Source organism: Nematolebias whitei, chromosome 16 (genome assembly GCF_014905685.2).
Source record: "Nematolebias whitei isolate Nwh7 chromosome 16, NemWhi1, whole genome shotgun sequence".
NCBI classification, from domain to species: domain Eukaryota; kingdom Metazoa; phylum Chordata; class Actinopteri; order Cyprinodontiformes; family Rivulidae; genus Nematolebias; species Nematolebias whitei.
Genome location: NC_056513.1, coordinates 32,290,254 through 32,313,248, shown reverse-complemented (window position 1 = coordinate 32,313,248; position 22,995 = coordinate 32,290,254). Strand labels below are relative to the sequence as shown.

General features: G+C 45.9%; 1 protein-coding gene across 1 annotated transcript in view; it reads left to right on the top strand.

Annotated features, from left to right (window-relative positions):
• The window catches only part of LOC119422489 (septin-9), a 125,562-nt gene extending 103,169 nt beyond the window's left edge, over positions 1-22,393 (top strand). Inside the window, exon 2 of the mRNA XM_037689863.1 lies at positions 21,699-22,393. Within this exon, the coding sequence (XP_037545791.1) occupies positions 21,699-22,393 (695 nt within the window). The remainder of the gene's footprint in view (positions 1-21,698) is intronic.
• The last annotated feature ends 602 nt before the right edge of the window (positions 22,394-22,995 follow it).

Below are 22,995 nucleotides of genomic sequence, written 5' to 3'. Positions count from 1 at the left end.
CGAAACGTTTCTAGATTTTTTTGCTTTGTTTTGTTTTTTGCTTTTTTCAATGTCCAGAGGACCAGAATGAACTTTTTTGGATTTTTCTACCTGGATTATTGAGCATGCATCAGGGTATGTAATTTATATTTCTGTGTACCACACATCCAGATCTCAGTGCAAATAAACTAAAAATGTGTAGAAGCTGCTGCTGGTGACTGAAGATGTAATGAAATGCAACAGGCGTGTTTTAATTAAAGTCAGAGTTGTTTCTTGTGACTGCTTCTGCAGCTCGTCCACTATCAACTGGGTTGGTCCTGTTTCTAGTTTTTCAGAGGAACTCTGAAGTGTTTTTACTGCTCAGATAATTTTAAAGTTCTATTTCGTATAGGCTTTGCCCTTTAAGACTGTCGCTGGTGGGTTTATCCCCAGGCGCTCAGCGCTGCACTGAAAAACTTTAGTCCACGCCCACCTTCGGTGTGTGGGCCTCACCCCCGGTCCATATAAATTACAGTGAGACCGGGTAATCGGCTCCCATTTTTTCTTTGGCCAGCTAGCTAGCACTGTCAGAAGAACAAAGAAGGAAAAATTGTCCAGCTTTGACCGACACAACCTTTGCTAAGGATGCCTGGGTCTCCGCCACGCCAACCTCCTGCTGTCCCGGTGAGCTCTTCCTCCACGAGGAGAAGCAGACGAGCAGCCTTGTTCAAGGTAAGCGCCGAGGATTGCTGTTCCGTGGGGGGTCACTACCCGCTGGATGATGCCATCGCCTTTTCTAACGTGTTTTTTCCCTCGGTAATCGTACAAAGTATGATTTCCTCAAAAAAGGCGATGTTAGCAGCAGCCCGGATTAATGTTTTTTCCGTGGAGGAACGCTACCCGCTGGACGACGCCACAGCCTTTTCTAATGTGTTTTGTCCTCGCAGTAATCAAATGATTTCCTCAAAAAGGCGATGTTAGCAGCAGCCCCGCTGAATGCTTTCCGTGTAGGGCCGCTACTCGCTGGACGACGCCACGGCCTTTTCTAACGTGCTTTTTCTCTAGGTAAATCGGATGATTCCCTCGAAAAAGGCGTTGTTGGCAGTAGCTCTGCTGAGTGTTTTTTTTCTGTGGCGGGATGCTATGCGCGGGACAATGCCACCGCCTTCTTTGACGCAAAGTCACGCTGTGAATCGAATGATTCCTCTGAGAAAGGCAATGCGGAGCTGCCCCTTCCCTCCTGGAGAGCGTAGTGACGGAAGACGAGTGGCTGAGTGGATGCTCAGCCACCTGGGATCTTTCCACGTCGGCAACCACACTGCTCCCAGCCATCGGCGCCTTCCTCTCGGAGCTGCCCGGCGTAATCAAGGAGGATGTTAACACAAGGGACTTTCCGTCCCTCGCCTCCCTCCGCCCTGATCGGATGATCTGGCGGCAAGGTTGGCTCTGCCCCAACTCGTCGCCCTGACCCCATCTGGCCTCGCTGTCCAGCTGTGACGTCACACTGGAACGAGGCTGCAGCTGGGCCAGCAAGCTGAAGACATCCGTCTCCACCTTCGCCTCCTTCTCCAGAGTGGAGGGTTTTACCAATCTGTGTTTTTTCCCTCGGTCCCCCCCTGGAGCCAAGCCTGGCGGTGGCACTTGGGGCAAAAGCTTCCAGGATGGACCAGCAACCTGTCCCTCCAGGGAATCATGACAAGATGGTGACTAGGTTTCCAACCGAGCTCACCAGTGCTCATTCCAGATGGTCGCAGCGAACAACAACATCACCCTGCTGGCCTACAGCATCTCTAAGAGGCTGAAAGAAGCAGACCTGCTGGAGGAGACAAAGAGCTCTCTCTATAAAGCTGCTGATGTCATCTTAAACATGTTCCACCTCTGTGGTCTGCTTGTCCCGCATCGTCGCCTGGCTGACCATGATCCACTTGGCTCCACCTCTCGCCATCCTTGTCAGAGAGGCTGCAGAAAGACCTGCTGGAGGGTCCCGTCACCCCAGAGGTGCTGTTTGGGGCCAATTTCAGGACAATCCTTGAGAAATCGCAAAGGTCCGAGGAGGTCTCAGAGACTGTACACCATCTGGTGACGTCACAGTCCATCTGCCCCTCCGGCCGCTGGAGGGACCGCCTTGGCCAGCAACAGCACCAGAGGCACTCCATAGCTGCAGCAGCAACTTCACGCCCCGCTCCTCCGCCAGCCACCTCCACCAGGTAACAGATTCTTGAGGGGAAGGTATGTGTTTTTTTGATGATGCATGTTTTTTGATATAAAACAGAAACACCTCTGAAAGTAAAGTTGCTCATCTGAGACTGTCAGATCAGCTGATCTCTCAGCTGCCTCTTTTCACACATTCCCCACACAGAACAAGCCAGTAACTTCTAAACAGCATTTTAAATGGCACCACAGTTCAGTAAATATCACAAAACACTTGTCTGTCACGTCAGCTAAAATTATGGGGGTTTTTTTCAGCAGACCGAGTTCGGTAAAATCCCTCGTTTTTTAGCCAGAGCCCATTTTTAATTTCTGCTGTTTTCTGCCCACTCACAGCGAAGCGGGAGTAAATGTGTTTTCTCCACGACAGCTGCAGCCTCCACCAAAATGTCGTCTCAATCAGAAAGCGCTCGCGCTCACCTCACCTCTATGTGAGACTGCAGCCTGGCCCAGCACAGAGGCACAAATACAGCCCCTTTTTTTTATCAGAGCCCCCATTGGGTTCCCCCAGAGAATCTCAGGAGTGAGTGATGGCAGTAAGGATTTTTTAGTCTGGTTGACGTTCATGAGAAACATGACACAACACAAATGCATGCCCGCTCTCTGAGTGCTACTCAGAGTGGCAGCGAGTGTGTTCCCTGGACAGATGGATGGACCATCTGATCAGAAGGGGTTACACGCTGCAGTTCGCAGCTCAATCCCCACCGTTCAGAGGGATTATAGAGATGGTTCTGTCTTCTCCAGAACAGAGCTTGTCTCTCCAGTCAGGAGTTCAAGAATTTCTGACCAAAAACGTGATTTCCAGAGTTCCCAACAGAGAGGAAAATACGTTTTATTTTTTCCTCCCACTACTTTTTTTTTTTTAAACGGAGGGATGAGACCCATTCTCGACCTTTTCATGTTCAGCAATTCTATCATGGGGAGACAATTCCACATACTGACAAACAGCTGCTGGAGAATTTCAGCAGAACGCCTGGTTTTCACCTCCATAGATCTGAAGAGCGCATATTTTCACATTTCCATCATTCTGAAACGCCCCACGCATGTTCTCAAAATGCGTGGAGATGGCTCTGGAATCGTTACACATGGCAGGAATGAGAATTATTTTTATCTGGACGATCTGCTCTTATTAGCTCGGTCCAGTTAGAAAGCTGACGCACAGACCAAAATGCTAGTGTTACACCTGCTAAACCTGGGGTTTCTATAAACTTGGAAAAACTTCCGTTCGTCCGTCCCAGATGATTGTTTATCTGGAAGTTGAGCTAAACTCAACTACAATGAGAGCTGTTTATCACAGCTGAGAGCCGAAGCTCTATCAACTCAGCTCCTCCGTGTCAAACCCAGCTCCGCCGTGTCAAACCCTGCAGCATAGTGACAGTTCTGCCTGTCATGCGATGCCTAGGACAATGTCAACGGCCCACATCGTGGTTCCACTGGGCCTACTTCGCATGAGATGCCTTCAGAGATGGTTCGCTCGCCTGCACATAGATCCTGTGCACCAGAAGAGGTGGATTATCTTTGTGCCGCCCCCCCCAACAGATCTGAATCACTGGGGAAACCCCCTTATCCTGTCAGAGGGAGTTCCCATCAGCAGGCCTATATCACACATCTCAGTTTTTCACAGACGCGTTCCTGTCAAGCTGGGAGGAATGTTTCTGTCCCAAGCAGTGGGAGCACAGTGGCTGGACCACATGTCGCTTTACATAATGTGCTAGAATGTTTTTCACGATCTGAAATGTGACTCAGCATTTTGCCCCTGCTGCGGGATCAGCATGTTCTGATCCACACAGACAATAAGTGACGGCAGTTTACATAAACCGTCAGGGAGGTGTGTGCTCAGCCCAACTGTTACGCATCACGAAACAGCTGTTGTGTTGGCCACACAGAAACCTGCTCTCCATCAGAGCAGTGGAATGGTAAATGGACTGTACTTATATAGCGCCTTTCTATCTTATTTCAAGATATTCAAAGCGCTTTACACTACAATCTGTGTCCTCATTTACCCATTCATACAGCACTCTACTAGATTTCCATCCATCCATTATCTTTACCCGCTTATTCCATTTTGGGTCACGGGGGTCGCCGGTGCCCATGTCCAGCAATCACTGTGCGACGGGCGGGGTACACCCTGGACGGGTCGCAAGTCCATCACAGGGTCCCATAGAGAAAAACGAGACAAACAACCATTCACTCGCTCACTCACACCTAGGGACAATTTAGAGTTACCAATCAGCCTAACATGCATGTTTTTGGTCTGTGGGAGGAAACCGGAGTACCCGGAGAAAACCCACGCATGCATGGAGAGAACATGCAAACTCCACCCAGAAAGGCCCCTGGACCGGGGTTTGAACCAAGTACCTGCTTCTACTAGATTTCTACAAGCTAATTGAACAAATCATTATTTTTTTTTCTCTCATTTTGTCCTGTCTGGCATTGTGACATTTAGAATTATTGTCTGAGTGTCAAAGTGATGCCCAACAGATTTACTTTCACAAGCAGAGCATTATGGCTGGCCTTAATGCTCCACTTGATATATACATTAAATTTTATTAGAATATGCTTTGGGTTTATTTCAGATGTAATGGACACGGGGATGGAAAACAAAGAAGATAACAAAGCAGAAAAGTGAGAGAAGAGTTAAAATGTAAAGAAGGAGATGGGAATAGAGGAGAGAGAGAGAGGGATAAAGAGAACACAAATCAACATAATTGAAGTCTGACTCTAGACCTGCGGAAAGTGAAAAAAAAAAAAAAAAAAACGACAAAACCAAGAAGCCACAACAAAAAACAACTTATATAATGATAGGTATAACATCATAAGAAAGTATTTTATACAGTACATGGTAATACAATATATATTTGATGGCCACCACAACCCAACTGAGTGTGTATCTGATAAACACCTGAATCTAAACACCTGTGTGAGCATGCTTATCACTATAAGGTTTCTCCATAAAAAAATGTTCAATAGTGGATGTGGGGACCCATAAACCTGTCCCCACAGGACACGAAGGTAACACAGGGAAGACCAGAACCACAGACACACAGCGGCCCCCAAGCCCGGAACTCCGGTAGTCCCCCAACAGGAACACCCGCACCCCCCAGAGAGAGAAACAAAGGGAAGCAGCCCTGGGCGATCCCCAGCAACCACAATGCAGAAACCCCAGGAGGCCGTAGCGATGAGTCAACAGGCCCCACCGGCAACCCACCCCTCCAGAGTGGATCCGGCCATGGACACCAAGCCCCGAGGTCATACCACCCTCCAACAGAGGCCCAACAGAGCCAGAGCACCCAGGCCCCCGCAGGCAGCCACTAGGGCGGGCCCGCACACACCCCACCACCCAGCCCCAGCTGCTGAGAGCCGCCAATGCACCGGCGGCAGGGGGCCCCACCACCGGAGGGGAGCACGACCCACCAAATGGGGGACCAAAACTGGTCCAAGAGAGGGGGGCCACCCAAAACCCAACCTGAGACAAACAGGTGCACAGAGACAGCCCGACAGAGCCTCTGTTGGGCCGTCCATGCGCCCCACCTGCCCAACAGTGACCGCAAGCCAGCCCCAGGCCAGGGGCCAGAGCAGCAGGGAGCAGCAGCCGAGGAAGGCCGGCCCAGCGCACCAATGCATCCCTAAAGCCCCACACCACAGGCACGGAGAAGCCCCAGCATGCACCCCCCACACACACACAGCCCCCCGAACCGTGAATGTCACATCAGGCCGACCAGCCAGCACTCCGTCGAAGTGAAGCCACGCCCCCGACCGCCGCCACGCACTACCAACAAATCATTCTAATGAGACAAATCAGTGCTTTAGATCACATTCAGACACCGATGGGACACACATCAGAGGCTATGAGGGGTTCAGTGTCTTGCCCAGGGACACTTCAACATGTGACTGCTGGTGAATTCGAACCCCCAACTCTCGCATTGGAGGACGACTGCTCTAACTACTCAGCCACAGCCTCCCCAAAAGTGGAAAGTGGACTTTCCTTGGGTTCCTGAACAGGCGAGTTGATATCATGTCGAGGGGCGGTTCCCACCACCAAGACTGGAGCCTCCATCCCGAGCTGATTTCTCGGATTTTGGAGCAGGTTTGGTTGAGCAGCAGTGGATCTGTCCGCCACACGGGAGAACACCCAGTGTCAATTATGGTTCTCACTGAGCCCACGAGACGACCCACCGTTAGGAGTGGACGCCTTCGCTCACAGCCCGTGGCCAAAAATGCTCCTTTTTGCATTTTGTCCAGTCCTGCTGATATCACGGACCCTGGACCAGGTCCAGGAGGAAGTACCGTCAGTCATCCTCGTAGCTCCTGAACGCATATGAGCTCCGTGGTTCCTGAATCTGCAGCGACTGATATCGGGTCGGCTGTTGAAACTGCTGTTGGGGGGCGCTCTCCTCCAGGCAGCAAGAGCGATCAGGAGTTACCCAGAAATAGGTCAGAATCCACTGAACAGATCCGTTTAGAAAAGATGGGCCTCCCACAGGATGTGGTGCGTATGTTCAGGGCGCACGAGCTGCTTCCACCACAACGCTGCACACATCAAGTGGACAGTTTTTTTCAGCACTGGTGTGCAGAGAAAGGCGTGGAGGCCATCTCATAGCCACTAGGTGGCATGCTGTCTTTCTTGCAGCAGCTGATGAACAGAGATCTAGCTTTCAGCACAATTAAAACTTATGCTACAGCTATTTCTTCCTGTCACGAGGGCTTCGGTGACAAAACAGTTCTTAATCGCCCGTTGATGAAGAGTTTCCTGATAGGTGTACAGAGACACAGACCAGTGTCACGTCCACTAGCTTCACAATGAGACCTAATGATGGTCCTGCACACTCTGATCAAAGCTCATTGAGTTTTTAAATGAGGTTTTACTTAAATTTCTGTCATTTAAAACTGCTCTGCTGTTAGTTCTGACGTCGGCAAAGAGAGTGAGTGTTTGTTTGCTCTCTATGTTACTCCCTCATGTCTCAGAATTCAAGCTGACAGCAGTTCAGCTGTACTGCGTTTTAACCCTGCTCTGAAAAACATCACAAACTCATTCAGATCGAGAGTGATAACCTTGGATGGGTTTTATCCTCTTCCACATAATTCTGAGGAGGAAGCAACATCTCACCTCCTTATGTCCCATGCACACATTTTTCATGTTACGTGGTGCACACAGCCGCACTGCGTCACTTTCAGCGTATGTTCGTGCATTACTGGGACAGCTCTTCAGGACGTCCTCTATCCACCCAGCGCCTCTCACACTGGTTGTGTGAGGCTATTTCTGAAGTTTATAGTTCATCTGGACTGGATCCTCCAGAGAACCTCAGCGCATCCCTCCAGAAGGTTTTCATCCTCCATGGATCTCCATGGAAGGATGACAGTGGAGAATATTTGTATTGCGGCTGCCTGGTCATCGCCATGTTCAATTTTTCGATTTTTATCTACGTAATGTTTCTACTTACTCCAAGACCCATTCTGTTCTCAAGGTTCTGACAGAATGATTTTTTGTTTCATGGAGCCTCACTTTTGAGCTCACACCTGCCTGCATGCAGTCGCAGTGTGAGATATTTATTATCAGTCACAAGTTCATGACTGCTAATTTTATGGCTATTAACCAGTTCATCCTGAGGAGCTGTTGGTCTGCTCTGGTTATTGTTACACTGTTACAATTCGTATCCTCCGTTGTTCCTATTCACAGCAGCAGGTCTGCTATCTCAGCCTTTTTTTCCTCACCAGAGATCTTCTCCGGTGCGGATGGAGCACGCAATTACGCAGCGCGTAATTATGCACACAGAAGGCTGAGTGATGAAATGTTTATTTTGTGCAAGCAGGTGCTTCATGTTCTGTCTGAGTGGACCCAGTGAGGCATAAACTACATCTTGCTTCGCCTTTTACCCATATGCGACAATTTTAAAGGGCGAAGCCTATACGAAATAGAACGTTGGTTACATACTGTAACCCCAGATTCTATGAGTATAGGCGTAGCCCTTTAAGCTCTGGGCCTCACTAGTTCCTAAATGGCTGAAGAAAAACACTATTTTGGGAGCCGATTACCCAGTCTCACCATAATTTATACGGACTAGGGGTGAGGCCCACACACAGCAGGTGGGCGTGGACTAAAGTTTTTCTGTGCAGCGCCGAGCGCCTGGGGATAAACCCACCAGCGACAGTCTTAAAGGGTTACGCCTATACTCATAGAATCTGAGGTTACAGTATGTAACCAACATTTGTCTTTTTCATGAGCCTTTTATAGTGTTCTTCCATCTCTCTATAAACAGCTGCGCTACTTTAATGTTAGAATGAAGTCAGCTATAACAACTTAAGTTCATTTTTTTTAGAAATGATGCTCAGTTTTTGTCATAAGTTATGCTTTTATTCTTTTCCCAATCTAATTACGCATATTTGTTTTGACACACACAATATTTTACATGCTGTTTAAAGAAGGTAAAACCAATCTTACCACACAAGCTGAAGAAATCAGCTAAAACAGCTTATAAATATTTCATGCTTCATTAATAAAAGCGCAGTCTATCATTGACCTTGCATTAATTTTTTTATTTTTTTGCTCAACTTGTTATTCTTAAGAAATTAATTATGAATAGGTATTCACAGCAATAAATATTTTATATGTTATCTGTTTTTTAATATATACATAATGAAAAAAAGTAATTCAGATTTAGGCTAAATCTGTGACACACATGAAACAAGGTCCAATGTGTCACATCCCTTAATACAAATTAATCACCCACCTTTATGCCAGCATTTAAAGCAAGATTATTTAATATTGAGAAATGCAGCCATCGTGGTTAAATCTGAAAATTATTGTAATGATGTTCAAAACATCAAAGTTCATGCTCAATAATCCAGGTTAAAATCCAACAATGTTCAGTCAGGTTATCTGGACAGTTACTTTTTATTTTTCTGAGACATTTCGTCCTTCATCCAAAGGACTTCATCAGTCCGAGGAGCCACAACAAATTGAGTCCCACAAGCAGTACACTCATATACTTTGGCATGGCTGCCTCAGAGGAGTTGACAGGGTAGAGGGCAGGCCACAGAAACCATCTTATCACCAGCAAACTGGTTTTTTCTACTATGGGAGTGTGGGACTTAGCGTGCTTGTGGCTTCTCAAACTGATGAAATCCTTTGGATGAAGGATGAAATGTCTCAGCAGCAAAAAAAAAAAAAACGTCCAGATGACCTGTCTGAACATTGTTGGATAGTAATGGTGTTTAAACGTTTAATCTGTTAGCACTTGGAGTATGTGTTGGGGATGGCTCCCAGTCACTACCACGTCTAATTTTAGCTTAATATTTATATTTGACTGAGGTATATCCACTTTGTGTTTGCCGTTGCTGATTAGCAGTGGCAGCCATTTTGAATCAAATAACTTCAAAAATTAAGCAGTTCACAACACCTGAGGATGAGTTTCTGAGAATGAGGATAAAGTAGGTTTGATCAGGCTCACTTCATCCAGGACGGTGTTTTCCTTCATAGAGCGTCAACCTGATGCCACAAGAAAGGATTACCGCCTGTTATGTGCTGCTCTTATGAACGAGTATACCCCTTGCGCGGGACCTGGCGGTTATCCAGCCGCCGACAAGGTCATGCAAGGTAAGAATGAGCACCCCAGGGCATATTATTCCAGGATTTTGCAGGCTTATTTTGGTTTCAGGAACAAGTCCGGCATGGAGGAGGAGGAACCGTTTAAGTACATTTTCAGCAAAAATCTCCACCCTGACATAAGAATGTCAGTGCAAATGATGGCTAATTTCAAAGAGAAATCCATCAGTGAGATAAAAAGTTGTGCTGTGAATGTCTTTGAAGCTCGTTCACAGGTCAAAACACCCATTGAGGTGCTCCCAGGTGAGAGGATTCCTGCCCAGTCATTAGAATTGGAAGGGACGAGAGCTTCGACTCCCCCTCCCAAAAAAGGCGAGAGGAAACGAGGTTTCCCAGCAGCCAAACCACAACAGGTGAGTGCCCCCTGGTCCAGACAAGATCCTAAACGGTTTCCCAAGAAACCAGAGGATGAACGAACGTACCAGAAGGGGGGCGAACGCCCTAAGGGTAAAAAGTATGGCACCAAGAGTGGCCCATACAAACAGGGATCCCACTTGGAACCCCAGAGGGGGGGACCTGCTTCCCCACCACGATGGCCTGAACAGCCTGAGACGAAAAAGAAACAGCAGCAGGTCCAGAAAGAGAGCCTCAGTCCTCTGAGCTCAGACGAGACAGACAGGGTGCGTCGGTTGTTGGACTTGTTGGAAGGTGTTGCCACGGACAAACAACCTAACGCGTTGTTTGGCAATATCATTGCTGATAAGTCAGAGCACACAGACAACACCGTTACTGCTGTCACAGACAGTCATCATGACGCTGTTGTTGTAAACTCTGACACGCCCTCACCTGAAAGAGGGGGAGTACAATCAAACGTCACCGACGGTGACCCGTCACAAACTGAAACCTCAGAAACAGCAATAGCTGTGCTAACGGTTCAGTCCAAACAAGGTGACAAAAACAACAACGCTGCCGCTGTCATGGACAGCCACCAGAACCTTGTTGTTACAAACAATGAGAGCCCCTCAACATACGGTGAGCGGGTGATCTCATACATCAATGACGGACGCCCGTCAAGAGCCAAACTCCCAGGAGCAGCAGCAACTGCACCAACGGTTCGGAAAAACCAGGATTACACAGGTAAAGGTAAACGTAAGAAGAAACGTCGGCCAAAACCTACAAGGTTCCTGCGTAACCTGATCAGAAAGGGGGTCGCTAAGAAAGCTTACCTGTTGATCACACTTGAAGAGGTCGTCACACATGAAGCCCTACTGGATGGTGGAGCTGACATAACTATTATGTCAGCCAAACTGTTCGAGGAGCTCAGGACTGCCGCTAATGGTGTTCACTGGGACATACCTTTGATAGAATGTGCTATAGGGCTGCAGGGCCTCGCAGAGACGAGGACAACCCTAACAGCTATAGCTATGGTTCACATGCAGGTTGGCGAGATGACACTATACCACCCGGTATATGTGTCTATGGTTGACTCATTCCCATTTTTGGTCGGCCAGGATTTTATAAATCGCTTTGACGCGATTATAGATTATGGTACACAGACAATGTGGGCTAGAGTGAGCAAGCCCTTGCCAATACCCATGCCTCCTGAGACAGTCACAGGCTGCCCAACAGCAGGCACCACCGAAGGCACCGAGGACCTCTCGGCAGAGAATACAGTCCCGGTAAGTACGCCTTCAAAAGCATGTGAGACCGTAGGGACCCAACTGGTGGACCCAACTCTGACTAAACAAGAAAGCCTCCTCTGCGAGCTGGGTTAGTCAGAGCTCATCGGATACTACCTACCGTTGGTAGTTAAAGGTGTAGAGATCCAAGGATCCCACACCGAAGATGCTGTACTGTCGCTGTGGACAGATAAATAAGCTATTAACCAAGCTTTCTATGAAACAATGGTTAAAAAACATTTGGGTCCAGTTCTGATCGAGAAAGCTTTCCGCTTTCCATTGTATCCCAACAGTTTATGAGTGATGACTGTGAAAGGAGTCATTAACCTGAAACTGATCTAGAACCAACGGGAACTGGTACACCCATTCCTCGTGGTCCCAGGCTTACCACATGCAACCTACATAGGCTCTGACATCTTGGTGAGATTAGGTGTCCGAGTGGACACCAGCCACAATGTGCTGTGGTCACTAAAACCAGCCAAAAAGGATCCTCCTGTGCTAGACACAGCAAACCTTACAGCTGGACAGACCATTCCAGAGGTCTGCCAGGTTGCTAGCAACCAAAACACCTCAGTACCACCTCAGGTAACAAACCTAATGGTACGAGTCCACATTGTGCCGGGACAAGCTATTAGCCTTAAACAAGCATACTTTCAACCATCTCCTACATTTTTCAAACTAGGACTGTCCATTTAGGCCGTAAGCCAAGTGAGCCTCGACTCCAGAACCACATCTGTTGCTGTGTGCAACACAGGTACAGAGGAGGTACTGATCCCGAGAAACACAAGGCTAGGATGGTTGATCTCCACAGATTTTCATGATTTTGAACTTGGCATTCCATTTCTGGGAGGACTCCCAGACAACCTGGTATCGAGTCGAGAGACTGGTCCAGTTTGGTTCACGAAACCAACACAGGCCATAGCTCTCTTCTCAACCAATGATGTCAATTTAGGACCTCAAACCTAGTGTCTTACCTATAGACAGGTCTGATGACACAGAATGGGACTCACTGGAGCTCCCCAAACATCAAGAACCCTTAGCAATCTCTTCACAGATTGAACTGGTGGTCGCCCAAGCCGACGCCCTGACGACTGATGAAGAAAGGGATAAACTCCGCCAAGTTCTCATGAAATATGAGAAGTCATTCTCGACTGACTCAATGGATTGTGGGTTGACCTCGCTTCACACAGTGAGCATCCCAGCTCTGCCAAACTCACCGCCTACATTTGTCAGACAATACAAGATTCCCCTGGCAGCACATCAACCTGTCAAGGAAATCACTGATGACCTTTTAGATAAAGGCATAATCAGACATTGTAATAGCACCTACTCTGCGCCTTTATGGCCAGTTTTGAAACCAAATGGTAAGTGGAGACTTACCATAGACTACAGAAAGCTAAACAAACAAGTTCCTTTATCTAGGTGGCCAATGACCCAGATCCAACAGGAACTGCCCAAGGTCACCGATGGTAACGACTGTGGAATGAGTTGCCACTGAGTGTCCGGCAGGCTCCCACACTCTCAGTCTTTAAGTCTCGCTTGAAGACCCACTTCTGTTCACTTGCCTTTAACACGGTGTGATTTGTTTTGGTCCGGTCTGTTCTCTACTCTGTTGGCCATTTTAGTTAGCTTCTGCTGCTATTTGTATCTGTATTTCTATTTTATGTTTTCCTGTCTGCTGTGCATGTTTGTTTTCTTTTGTACAGCATTTTGGTTGGCCTTGTTGCTGTTTTAAGTGCTATATAAATAAATTGGTATGGTATGGTATGGTAAGTACTTTTCCACCCTCGACGTCGCCTCTGGTTTTTGGACCATTCCTGTGCGCACCGAGGACCAACACAAACTAGCTTTCACTTTTGGTAGCCGACAATACACCTTCACCAGGTGTCCCTTTGGCTACGCTAACTCACCAGCTGAGTTCAACATCTTTTTGAACAAAGCATGTCCAAATGCCCACGAACGTGGGACACTGATCTACGTGGACGATGTCCTTTTGAGGCAGCCATCGCTGGACTTACACTTGGCTGAGATCAACCACGTTCTGAATCAACTGACTACTGCTGGTGCTAAAATCTCACTGTCAAAATGCCAGTGGTGCAGGACCAAGGTAGACTACGTTGGCCTACTAGTAGGTCCAGACGGAGTAAAACCACAATTGACTCGCACCCAAGGCCTAGACAATCTCAAAGTCCCCACCAATCTCAGAGAACTACAAAGTTTTCTGGGCGTGTGTAACTACTCACACCAATTCATAGAGAACTATGCAGACCTTGCAAAATCACTGACTGAACTCTTGAAGAAAGACGTCCCATTTGTCTGGACTGATGACCAACAGCAGGCAATGAACACTCTCAGGGACAGACTCAAGTCAGCCCCATGTCTAGTCTATCCAGACTACAACAAAGAGTTTCACCTGGAAGTGGGCTTCTCTGCTCACTGCATGAGTGCAGGTCTGTACCAGATGCACGACAAAGACAAGCGTGTGGTGGCCTACGGCAGTAAGACAGTTGCAGGCCCTGAATTAAAGTTCTCAGACTGTGAGAAAGCTCTACTGACCACTGTGTGGGCAGTTAAACACTTCTCCAGTTACATCGGTGGACAAAAGATCATTGTTGAAACACAACACCAGCCAGTGACTTTCCTGAATAGCCAACGCATCAGAGATGGTGTGGTGACAAACTCACGGGTAGCCACGTGGCTCATGGCGCTTCAAAGTTTTGACCTAGACATCTGCTACGGACAAAACAAGAAGTCACATTTGGGCACCGACCTGGCACTCTGCCAGGAATGTACACAAGATGCACCTGCCACCCATCCGCCAGCTGCGGAAAAACTCTCAGTAAGTGATGACCCGAATCACCACTACTTTGATAGCAATATCTGCAAAGATATGACAACACTGTACGTGGATGGATGCTCATTCCACCACGAACAAACCTGCATATCAGGTGTTGGAGGGGTCCTCCTCCAAGACCAACAAGAGGTCACTTTTAGCTATAAATTAGGCTCTCAGACTTCTCAGTATGCTGAGATAGCAGGAATCCTAATAGCTCTCCAGATGGCAGTTGAACGCTCCATCCAAACACTAGTCATCTGCACAGACTCTAATTATGCTTGACTTAGTTTCTTGTGTCATCTTGCTCTGTGGAAACAGAACGGGTTTCTCACAAGCAACAAGAAAGTGGTCAAACACAAAGAGCTTTTCATGGCATGTGATCACTCGGTGACATCACATGACCTACAGGTCTACTGGAAAAAGGTTCCAGGACATTCAAGAGTCCTAGGCGATGACAAGCAGTATAATGACCTTGCAGACTTCCTAGCCAAGAACAGAGCCGTGGGCGGCCCTCTGTGGTCCTTTGACCCCTCCTGGCTGCTCGCAACTCTGTCAGTACAACCTACAGCCAAGGTAATGGCAGTCACACGTGCACAGGCTACAGCCAAGCCGGCTGACAACACAGTCTCTGTACAACCCGTGCTGACTGACCCAGACATCATCCAACTTCAGAAGATGGATCTTGTAATAAACTCGATGATGCTGTACTTGACTGACCCAGAGAAAAACACTCCGTCCAAAGCAGACCTGGATTCCAATCCAGACCTTAAAGTCCTCTTTCAGCTGCACAAACAGCTAAAACTAATTAAGGGCATCCTGACTTTTGCTCATGGACCGACGTCCTCACCCGTGTTCGTGGTCCCCCATGACCACAGGGGGGTGATGTTAGTTCATGCGCATGACCTCCCGTCCGCAGGACACAAGGGAGATAACGCCACGCTGAAAGCATTAAAACAAGTTGCTTATTGGCCTGGAATGAAAAAGGATGTCAAGAACTATATTAAAGGGTGCCTGGTCTGTGGTCAGTTTCAGCCATCCAGACCACTCCACAGAGCACCACTGCGAAGTAGAGGCATTGCATTTCCATGGTCCAACCTCCAGATCGACTGGGTTGGACCACTTACTAAGAGCACTAGAGGAAATAAATATTTTCTCACAGTAACTTGCGCATTTACCAAATGGGTAGAATGCCTACCAGCTCTTAATGACCTAGCACAAACAACTGCTATATTACTAATGAATCATGTATTTTCAAGGTTTGGACTTCCCCTCAGGGGGAACTCAGACCAAGGTACGCACTTCACAGCTGAAGTGATGAAAGAACTGTGGAAGATGCTAGGCATCAAAGTCAACTTCCATGTTGGCTACCACCCACAGGCCTCAGGCCAAGTAGAGAGAGCAAACAGAACTGTGGTAAGTATTTTGAAGAAATACGTAGCCATAAACCACAAGGACTGGGACGTGAAACTCCCTCTGGTCCTCATGGCCATAAGGGCCACTCCACACACATCGACTGGCATCTCTCCCTTCGAGATGATGACGGGTCGACAAATGACTCTCCCTCTACACCTGTTGTACCAACCAGGCGATGCCGCCTTGGCAACAGCCTACACCACACAACAATACATGAATGATTTGGAGGAACACCTTAAGAACACCTTTGCGTTTTCCCAGAAAAATCTGGAAAAATCCGATGAAGGACGAAAGGCGTACTATGACCAAAAGGCCTCTCACGAGGAACTCCAAGTGGGATATAGGGTCTGGTACTACACGTTCGCCCCCACAACAGGGAAAAGAGAGTCCGGGACCGGAACTCTCGCCCGCAAACTGATGCCCAGGTGGACTGGACCCCACCTGATAACAGACAAACTGTCTCCAGTTGTCTATCAGATCAAAATCAGCAAAGGCCAGAAGGAGCCAATGGTTAAATGGGTACATTGAAACCAGGTTAAACTACACAAGGCGTTCAATAACTCCACAAGATACAAAGATCTCACAAACTCAGACCTAGTGGAAAAAAGGTCGTCCAAGCAGAAACGAAATAAGTTTAAGCTTAAGTGTTAAGATAACAACCAGACGCGATAACATGATCAAATCTGACATTCAGAGTGAGTGACGCACCGAAACGTCATTTTCTAGTTGCTTAATCACTACTTTTGTCAATGTTGAAACATTGTTTTACTAGTTGCTTAGTCACTATTTTTGTCGATGTTGAGACATTGTTTAATTGGTTTTTGGTATTGTTTCTGAACACCCCCAGCAAGAATGAATTTTGTGTGTATTTCAGTTAGAGACTAAGAGGACTTTAACTATGCCAACATGCAGTTCATTTGTTAAAATTCAACCTTTGAGGAGTCACTGTAGATTAATGCTACCTTAAGTACCATAACCTACATTGGTCTCACGACGCTCAAGCCGAACCTACTCAAACAATCCTATTCGGGGGGGGGGAGGGGGGCTAGCTAATCCTTAAGTTGAGTCTCGCCATAGACTCCAAAAACATTTAGGGGAAAACCTAAAACCAAACCTCAAGTCGTTCGTCTAAAAGGACAACAGACAATTGAACCAAACTATATTTTGCCATGTAAATCTAACTTAAACCAAGTTAGGAATGAAAAAATAGTTTGGAATGCCCTTCTATAGGTATAAATCCCTATATATATAAATTTTTCAGCATGACCCACCCTTTAAACTGGTAACTTTAGCTGATCTAAACCATGATAGCTTACACACCAGGTGCATATAGGTTAAGGTCTTGTGTAAAATCCCACTCATAAGCCCAACTAAAACCACATAAATGCATAACACATAGAACCAGAATGGCACCCACTGGGAACCACCAGCAGCAACCTTCGCTGAAGGGACCTACAACTCCAACGTGGGTCTCCAATCTCCATCCAGTGGTCGCCTCTGCAGTTCAATCGAGGGAGCCCCTCTGCATGCTGATCAATCAACACCGCCAATCGTTGTGGATTTGTCGTTGTGGATTATATGACTTTTTCCAATGGATTACAGACTTTGTTTCCAAGGGGTTAAAGCATTGCTACAATGGAATTACCAACAACATTATGGAATTACCAACAACATTGTGGAATTACCTAAACCGTTGTGGGATTACCTTCTTTGACTTTTGTTTTCCTCTTGCTGGATTACATCAAGCTCAAGGACATTCGGAGGCGTAAGTTCATGTTGGAATTCATCCCCATGGACAGGCGATGATTTCCAAAAGGGGGACTGTAGTGAACTCGGCCTCCAACCAAAACCTGCCTCTGAGGACCTTCATGGGACAGGAACTGTTATTTCATTTATTTGAATCCAGAAATACAAATTAGCTCATCCAGAGACTGTCTAATTGTATCCTGAAGTAATCAATTGAAAGAACACTCTTCTTTTATATTATCATTACTATTTTACAATATCTTGATAAATCAAAAGTGTGTTTAGTTCATACCATTTCTAAATGTTGAAGTGAACCACTCATTTTAAATCAACTGTGAAACAGTATTAATGATTTTTTAATCCTCATTTAAATTAGAAATCACGTTAAATGTCTATTTACAAAGTAATTATGCATTTTGATCTTCTGTCTGAATGAGAAGTAGTGATGTTGATCAAAAGTCAGAAAGAAGTTATTAGAACGAAGTGTCGTGTTTTTTTTTTCTTTTTTTTTTAATAGATGGCCTCCCTTCTCCCCTTACAGCCATCCTCTCCACACCATTATTATGAAATATTTATTCTAGTGATTATCTAGTGTAGGGTTTTTTAATTTAAATTTTTTTTTTTTAATTATAGGATAGAAAGAAGGAAAAGACAAAGTAAGACTCCAAAATATAAGAAATATACACAAAGAGAGCACACGGCAAAACACCCGGCCACTGTCTGTTCACCTGCAAAGAACATGACAAAACACAGCAACAAAATACATATGTATGAAGAACTTAAAATATTCATGGCTTTGCAGTAAGTTGTGTCGTGTCGTGTTTTTAAACCTAGCAGATGGTAAACAAGAAGCTACTGGCACTGCTTCCTCCCACTTCGCCATAACATGTCTTCTGTCTGTACGGGACGTTTCTAAAACATTCCTGCTGTTCTCTTGACTTGTAATGACCCTCTGACGTCACTAGAACCACCCCCTGTTGGTTGTTTCAACCAATCAGGAAGTCCTGAGGTGACCGGAAGTGAGAACTCTTTAAGAGTCCACACTTCCTGGAACTTCTCAGGTCAATTGGGTCTGTCAGTCTTGAGTCGGTCTTCAGTCTTCTGGAGTCCTGGACCGGAGTCTTCCTGGGGTCTTTCATGGCGTCCTCCACATCTGAGTGGAATCTCTGACTGAACTCACAGCTTGCTGTGTATCCACCCGGGAGATGAGCGTGTTTGTTGAATGGAGTACCGTCACTACTTCGGACGATTCTCAGCCATCCTTACCGGAGACGCTGAAAGGTCGCGTTGAAATGGACTCCTGTTCCTGAGCGGAGGTATCCCCGTCTAAGGTAACGAGTCGCCACGCACCGAGTGTACCGGGGCTGAGCTGGGGTCGGATGAAGGGTGCCATTCCTTTTTTTTTTTTTTTTTTTTTTTGCCATTCCTAGTCAACACACTTTCCTTTTCATCCATCTTTTCTCTCCATTTAAACTCCTTCATTTCCCATCTTTAAACTCTTCTATTTTGCCAGTAATTAATCTAGATGCCTTCAGAAATGTCTGTTGTTTTTATTAAGTAAAACGTGCCAAGTTTTATTAATCAGAACCAGATCAGCTAATCACTTGTACATTATGATGTTAAATTTTGATTCTGTTAAATAAATGACCACATTTATTCTGATGGGTCAAAGAAAATTAACGTCTCAGTGTCACTGATTAAACAATCCACACACAGTTACCTCGGTCACATGGCTGTAATTTAGCTCGAAAAAGAGAGAACCCGTTGTTTAAATATATTGTAGTCAAGGGCAGCTAATCTAGCCCTTAGAACCCTACACTTTCATTACATACACACATACATATTTCATCTATTCAGTGGTTTACGAGTTTTTTTTTTTTTTAAGACAGGCAAAGTCGAGCACACATACAGATAAAAACATTATTGGCCATATATGTCCAATAGTTAAAAATGTGGCGGTTTACTAAAAAGATATTTATGAAGGCTTAAAAATCAGAGTTGTATCAAGTGAGGTTGAAGTCCCAAATGGGGCTTTTAATGGTTTGACAGCCAGTTTTATTCTTATACTTGTTTAGTCCTTGTCTTGTTTGATTTTCCAATGAGAATTCTTGGTTAGGTTGAGGAAAGACAAAGTGGAGAAAGTTGAGTTTGATCTTTACACAGGCCAGAAAAAGAGACTGTTTGTTTACTGCCTGGTGAGATCTTTTGCAGTTTCCTTCACTCTTTTAACCAAATTATCCATCCATCCATCCATCCATCCATTCATCCATCTATCCATTATATTTTACCCACTTCTTCCTTTTGGGGTCAAGGGGGTCACTGGTGTCCATGTCCAACCATCACTGTGCGAGAGGCGAAGGACATCCTGGACAGGTCGCATGTCCATCACAAAGATTAACCTATTGAACAATTTTCAAGGTCAAGGTCAATGTTTCTTTATTGACATTCACATCTCATGTGGTACATGTGGTGGAATGAAATTGTGTACACAGGGTCCCAGTTACATCCAACAAAAGTATAAATTGTAAAGAAAACAGTAATAAGATATGAGATATGAACTAAGTAATACGCTAAACTAAGAATACACTAAGCACTAGTAGTATAAAAACAATACGCCAAGCAACAGCAGCACGAACATGAGTTTGTGTGAGCAGAAGAGTACGAATGAAAACAGCAGTAGGAAATAAATCAGCAGTATGAGATCAGCAGCATGAATAGTCAGCAGCAGATATCAACAATCAAGTGGCATTACAGTGATTTTTTTCACATTGATAATTCTGGTTAGGGATTTGTGACTCTATACCATACCAATTTATTTATAAAGCACTTTAAACAGTGACAAAGCACACCAAAGTGCTGTACAGGGACAAACAGAACAAGCACACAGCAACAGATTACATAACAGGACACCAAAAAGTAGAAACCAACAAAAACAATAATGGATAACAACAACAACCGCAACATGACCAACACAGTGTGATGCACACAGACTCAGCACAGATCACACAGTGCTGAAAGCCAGGGAATAAAAGTGTGTTTTTAAGCAAGATTTAAAACTTGTGAGGGAGGGGGCCTGTCTAACGAGCAGAGGTAACTCATTCCAAAGTCTTGGGCCTGCTACAGAGAAGGCCCTGTCACCTCTGCGCTTGAGACGGGTTCCTGGGACTGTTAGGAGCAACTGGTCTGCTGATCTGAGAGAACGTGGTGGGACATACGGCTGGAGCAGATCAGTAAGATAGGAGGGGGCAGAGCTGTTTAGTGATTTATAGACATACAAGAGTATTTTGAATTTGATTCGAAGGTGAACCGGAAGCCAGTGTAGGGAGGCCAAAACAGGTGTAATGTGCTCTCTTTTGCTTGTGCTGGTCAAAAACCGGGCTGCTGCATTTTGGACCAGTTGGAGTCTAGCTATGGAGGTCTGACTGATACCAAAAAGGTGTGAGTTGCAATAGTCGAGCCTGGATGTAATTAATGCATGAATTACTGTCTCCAGGTTATTTTTGGACAATATGGGCTTCAGCTTAGATAGTCACCTCAGCTGGAAAAAGCAGGATTTAACAATCATATTTACATGATTGTTGAGTTTCAGAGAAGGGTCAAGTATCACTCCTAGATTAGTGACTCTTTGTTTCACTAACGGTGACAGAATGGATAGGTCGATGCAGTGGTTGGTGATTGTGCCATTGGGAGGAAACAGCATAACTTCAGATTTCTTCTCGTTGAAACTCAAGAAATTTAAAGCCATCCGATCTCTGAAGTCAGCCAGGCAGTCCAGTAACGGTTGAATAGAGCGAGTACCGTTGAGTCTGAGGGGGAAGTAGATTTGGCAGTCGTCGGCATAGAAATGAAAAGGTATGTTATGTTTCCTGAAAATAGCACCTAGTAGCAGCAGGTATAAAGAAAATAAGAGGACCAAGGATGGACCCTTGCGGTACTCTAACAGCTTCAGGATAGAAGCTGTTCCTCAGTCTAGCGGTTCTACACTTAATGCTCCTCAACCTCCTGCCTGAGGGGAGCGGGGCAAAAAAATGAATATGCTGGGTGAGTCGGGCCCTTCATGATGCAGGTTTCCCTCTTCCTGCATCATTTGTGGTTGTGCTGACACTTTGCTATGATCCTTGGCTTTTGTCAAACAATACTTCTCAAAAGTTATGTTTTTTGTCTTACTGTTTAAGAGAGAAGTACATTCAATTTACAATGACATCAAAGGTTAAATGCATTGCTTGTTAAAGGGCAGAGAATGTTGATCACATTTTAGCATTTTCCAGAAAATCAAACATCTAACTGCTGTGCGTTCTTTGTCCGCTTTCTGCAGCTCTTAAGAGGTCCTTTGAGGTGGAAGATGTTGACACTTCGTCCCATTCTTCACCTGGTTCTCGTCGAACAACTAGCTCTCCCCACCGTAATGCCATGTCTCCCACGAGTATTTACTACCGTGACCTGGGTACTGCCGCCCCTGCCACCAATAACAACAACATCAACTATACTCAGCCACGCTCCATCATGGGGGGAGGAGGCTCCAAGACTCCAGAGCCGGTGTCACGCCGTTCTGAACTCTCCATTGACATCTCTTCCTCACATAAGCAGGCAGATACCATCACCAGCCCTGCTTCCACACGCTTTGCGAGCAACAGTGCCCTGAAACGCCCCGAAGTCCTGGGGTACTCCAAGACCCCTGAGATGGGCCACAAGAGAGAGGTGACTTTTGCAAAGAGCCTGACTGACTCCCCTGTGATCCGCCGCAATGAGGGCAGTAGTAACAACAATGGGATCGCCCGAGTCCCTGAGCTGAATCACACTCGCAAGTTTGAGGCCCTGAGTCCCGGGGATGTTCGTAAACCTGAAATTAACATCACCAAAGCTCCTCTGGAGAACAATGGCCACCATGCGGCAGTGCATCACCCTCACCACCCTAACCCCCATCACAGCACCATCGTCACTACATTCCGTTGCTCCTCACCGAGTCATGCTGGACGCAAGTCTCCTAACCCTGACCGTAAGTCTGCTTAAACTGGAACTCAGTCCAACACACTTGATTTCAAACCAAACTTTTTTTTCCTCTGGGTGTTAGCACTGAAAGTTTTAAAGATACAAACAGGGGTTAGATAGAACACACAACGTATAAGGTGGTATCTCATTGGGTCATGACTATTAGAGACTAGTTGGAGACTACAATTTGTGAGAAAATTGCAAGAAAAATGAAGATTTTTGTGGCAGTCTCATTAAATTGTGAGTTTTTGCCACCAAGCAACAAGTGAGCTTTGCAACCACACAAAATGCAGCAATTTTTTATCACTATTTTTGTATGGACAATTTGCAAAACAATATTCGAGACTGGGCATATTATTGTTGTAGCCTTTTAAAGTTCTGAAACATTTTAGAGACTCCCGATGCATGCTCAATAATCCAGGTAGAAAAATCTAAAAAAGTTAAATCTGGTCCTCTGGACATTAAAAAAAAAAAAAAAAGCAAATCAACAAAAAAATGTAGAAACGTTTCGTCTCTCATCCGAGAGACTGCCTCAGTCTGAGGAGCTGTATTCAGCTCAGTCTCTTAAATAGCACAGTCTCAGGGTGGATCAACCAGTTTTGCTGCTGACAACCAAAACCAGC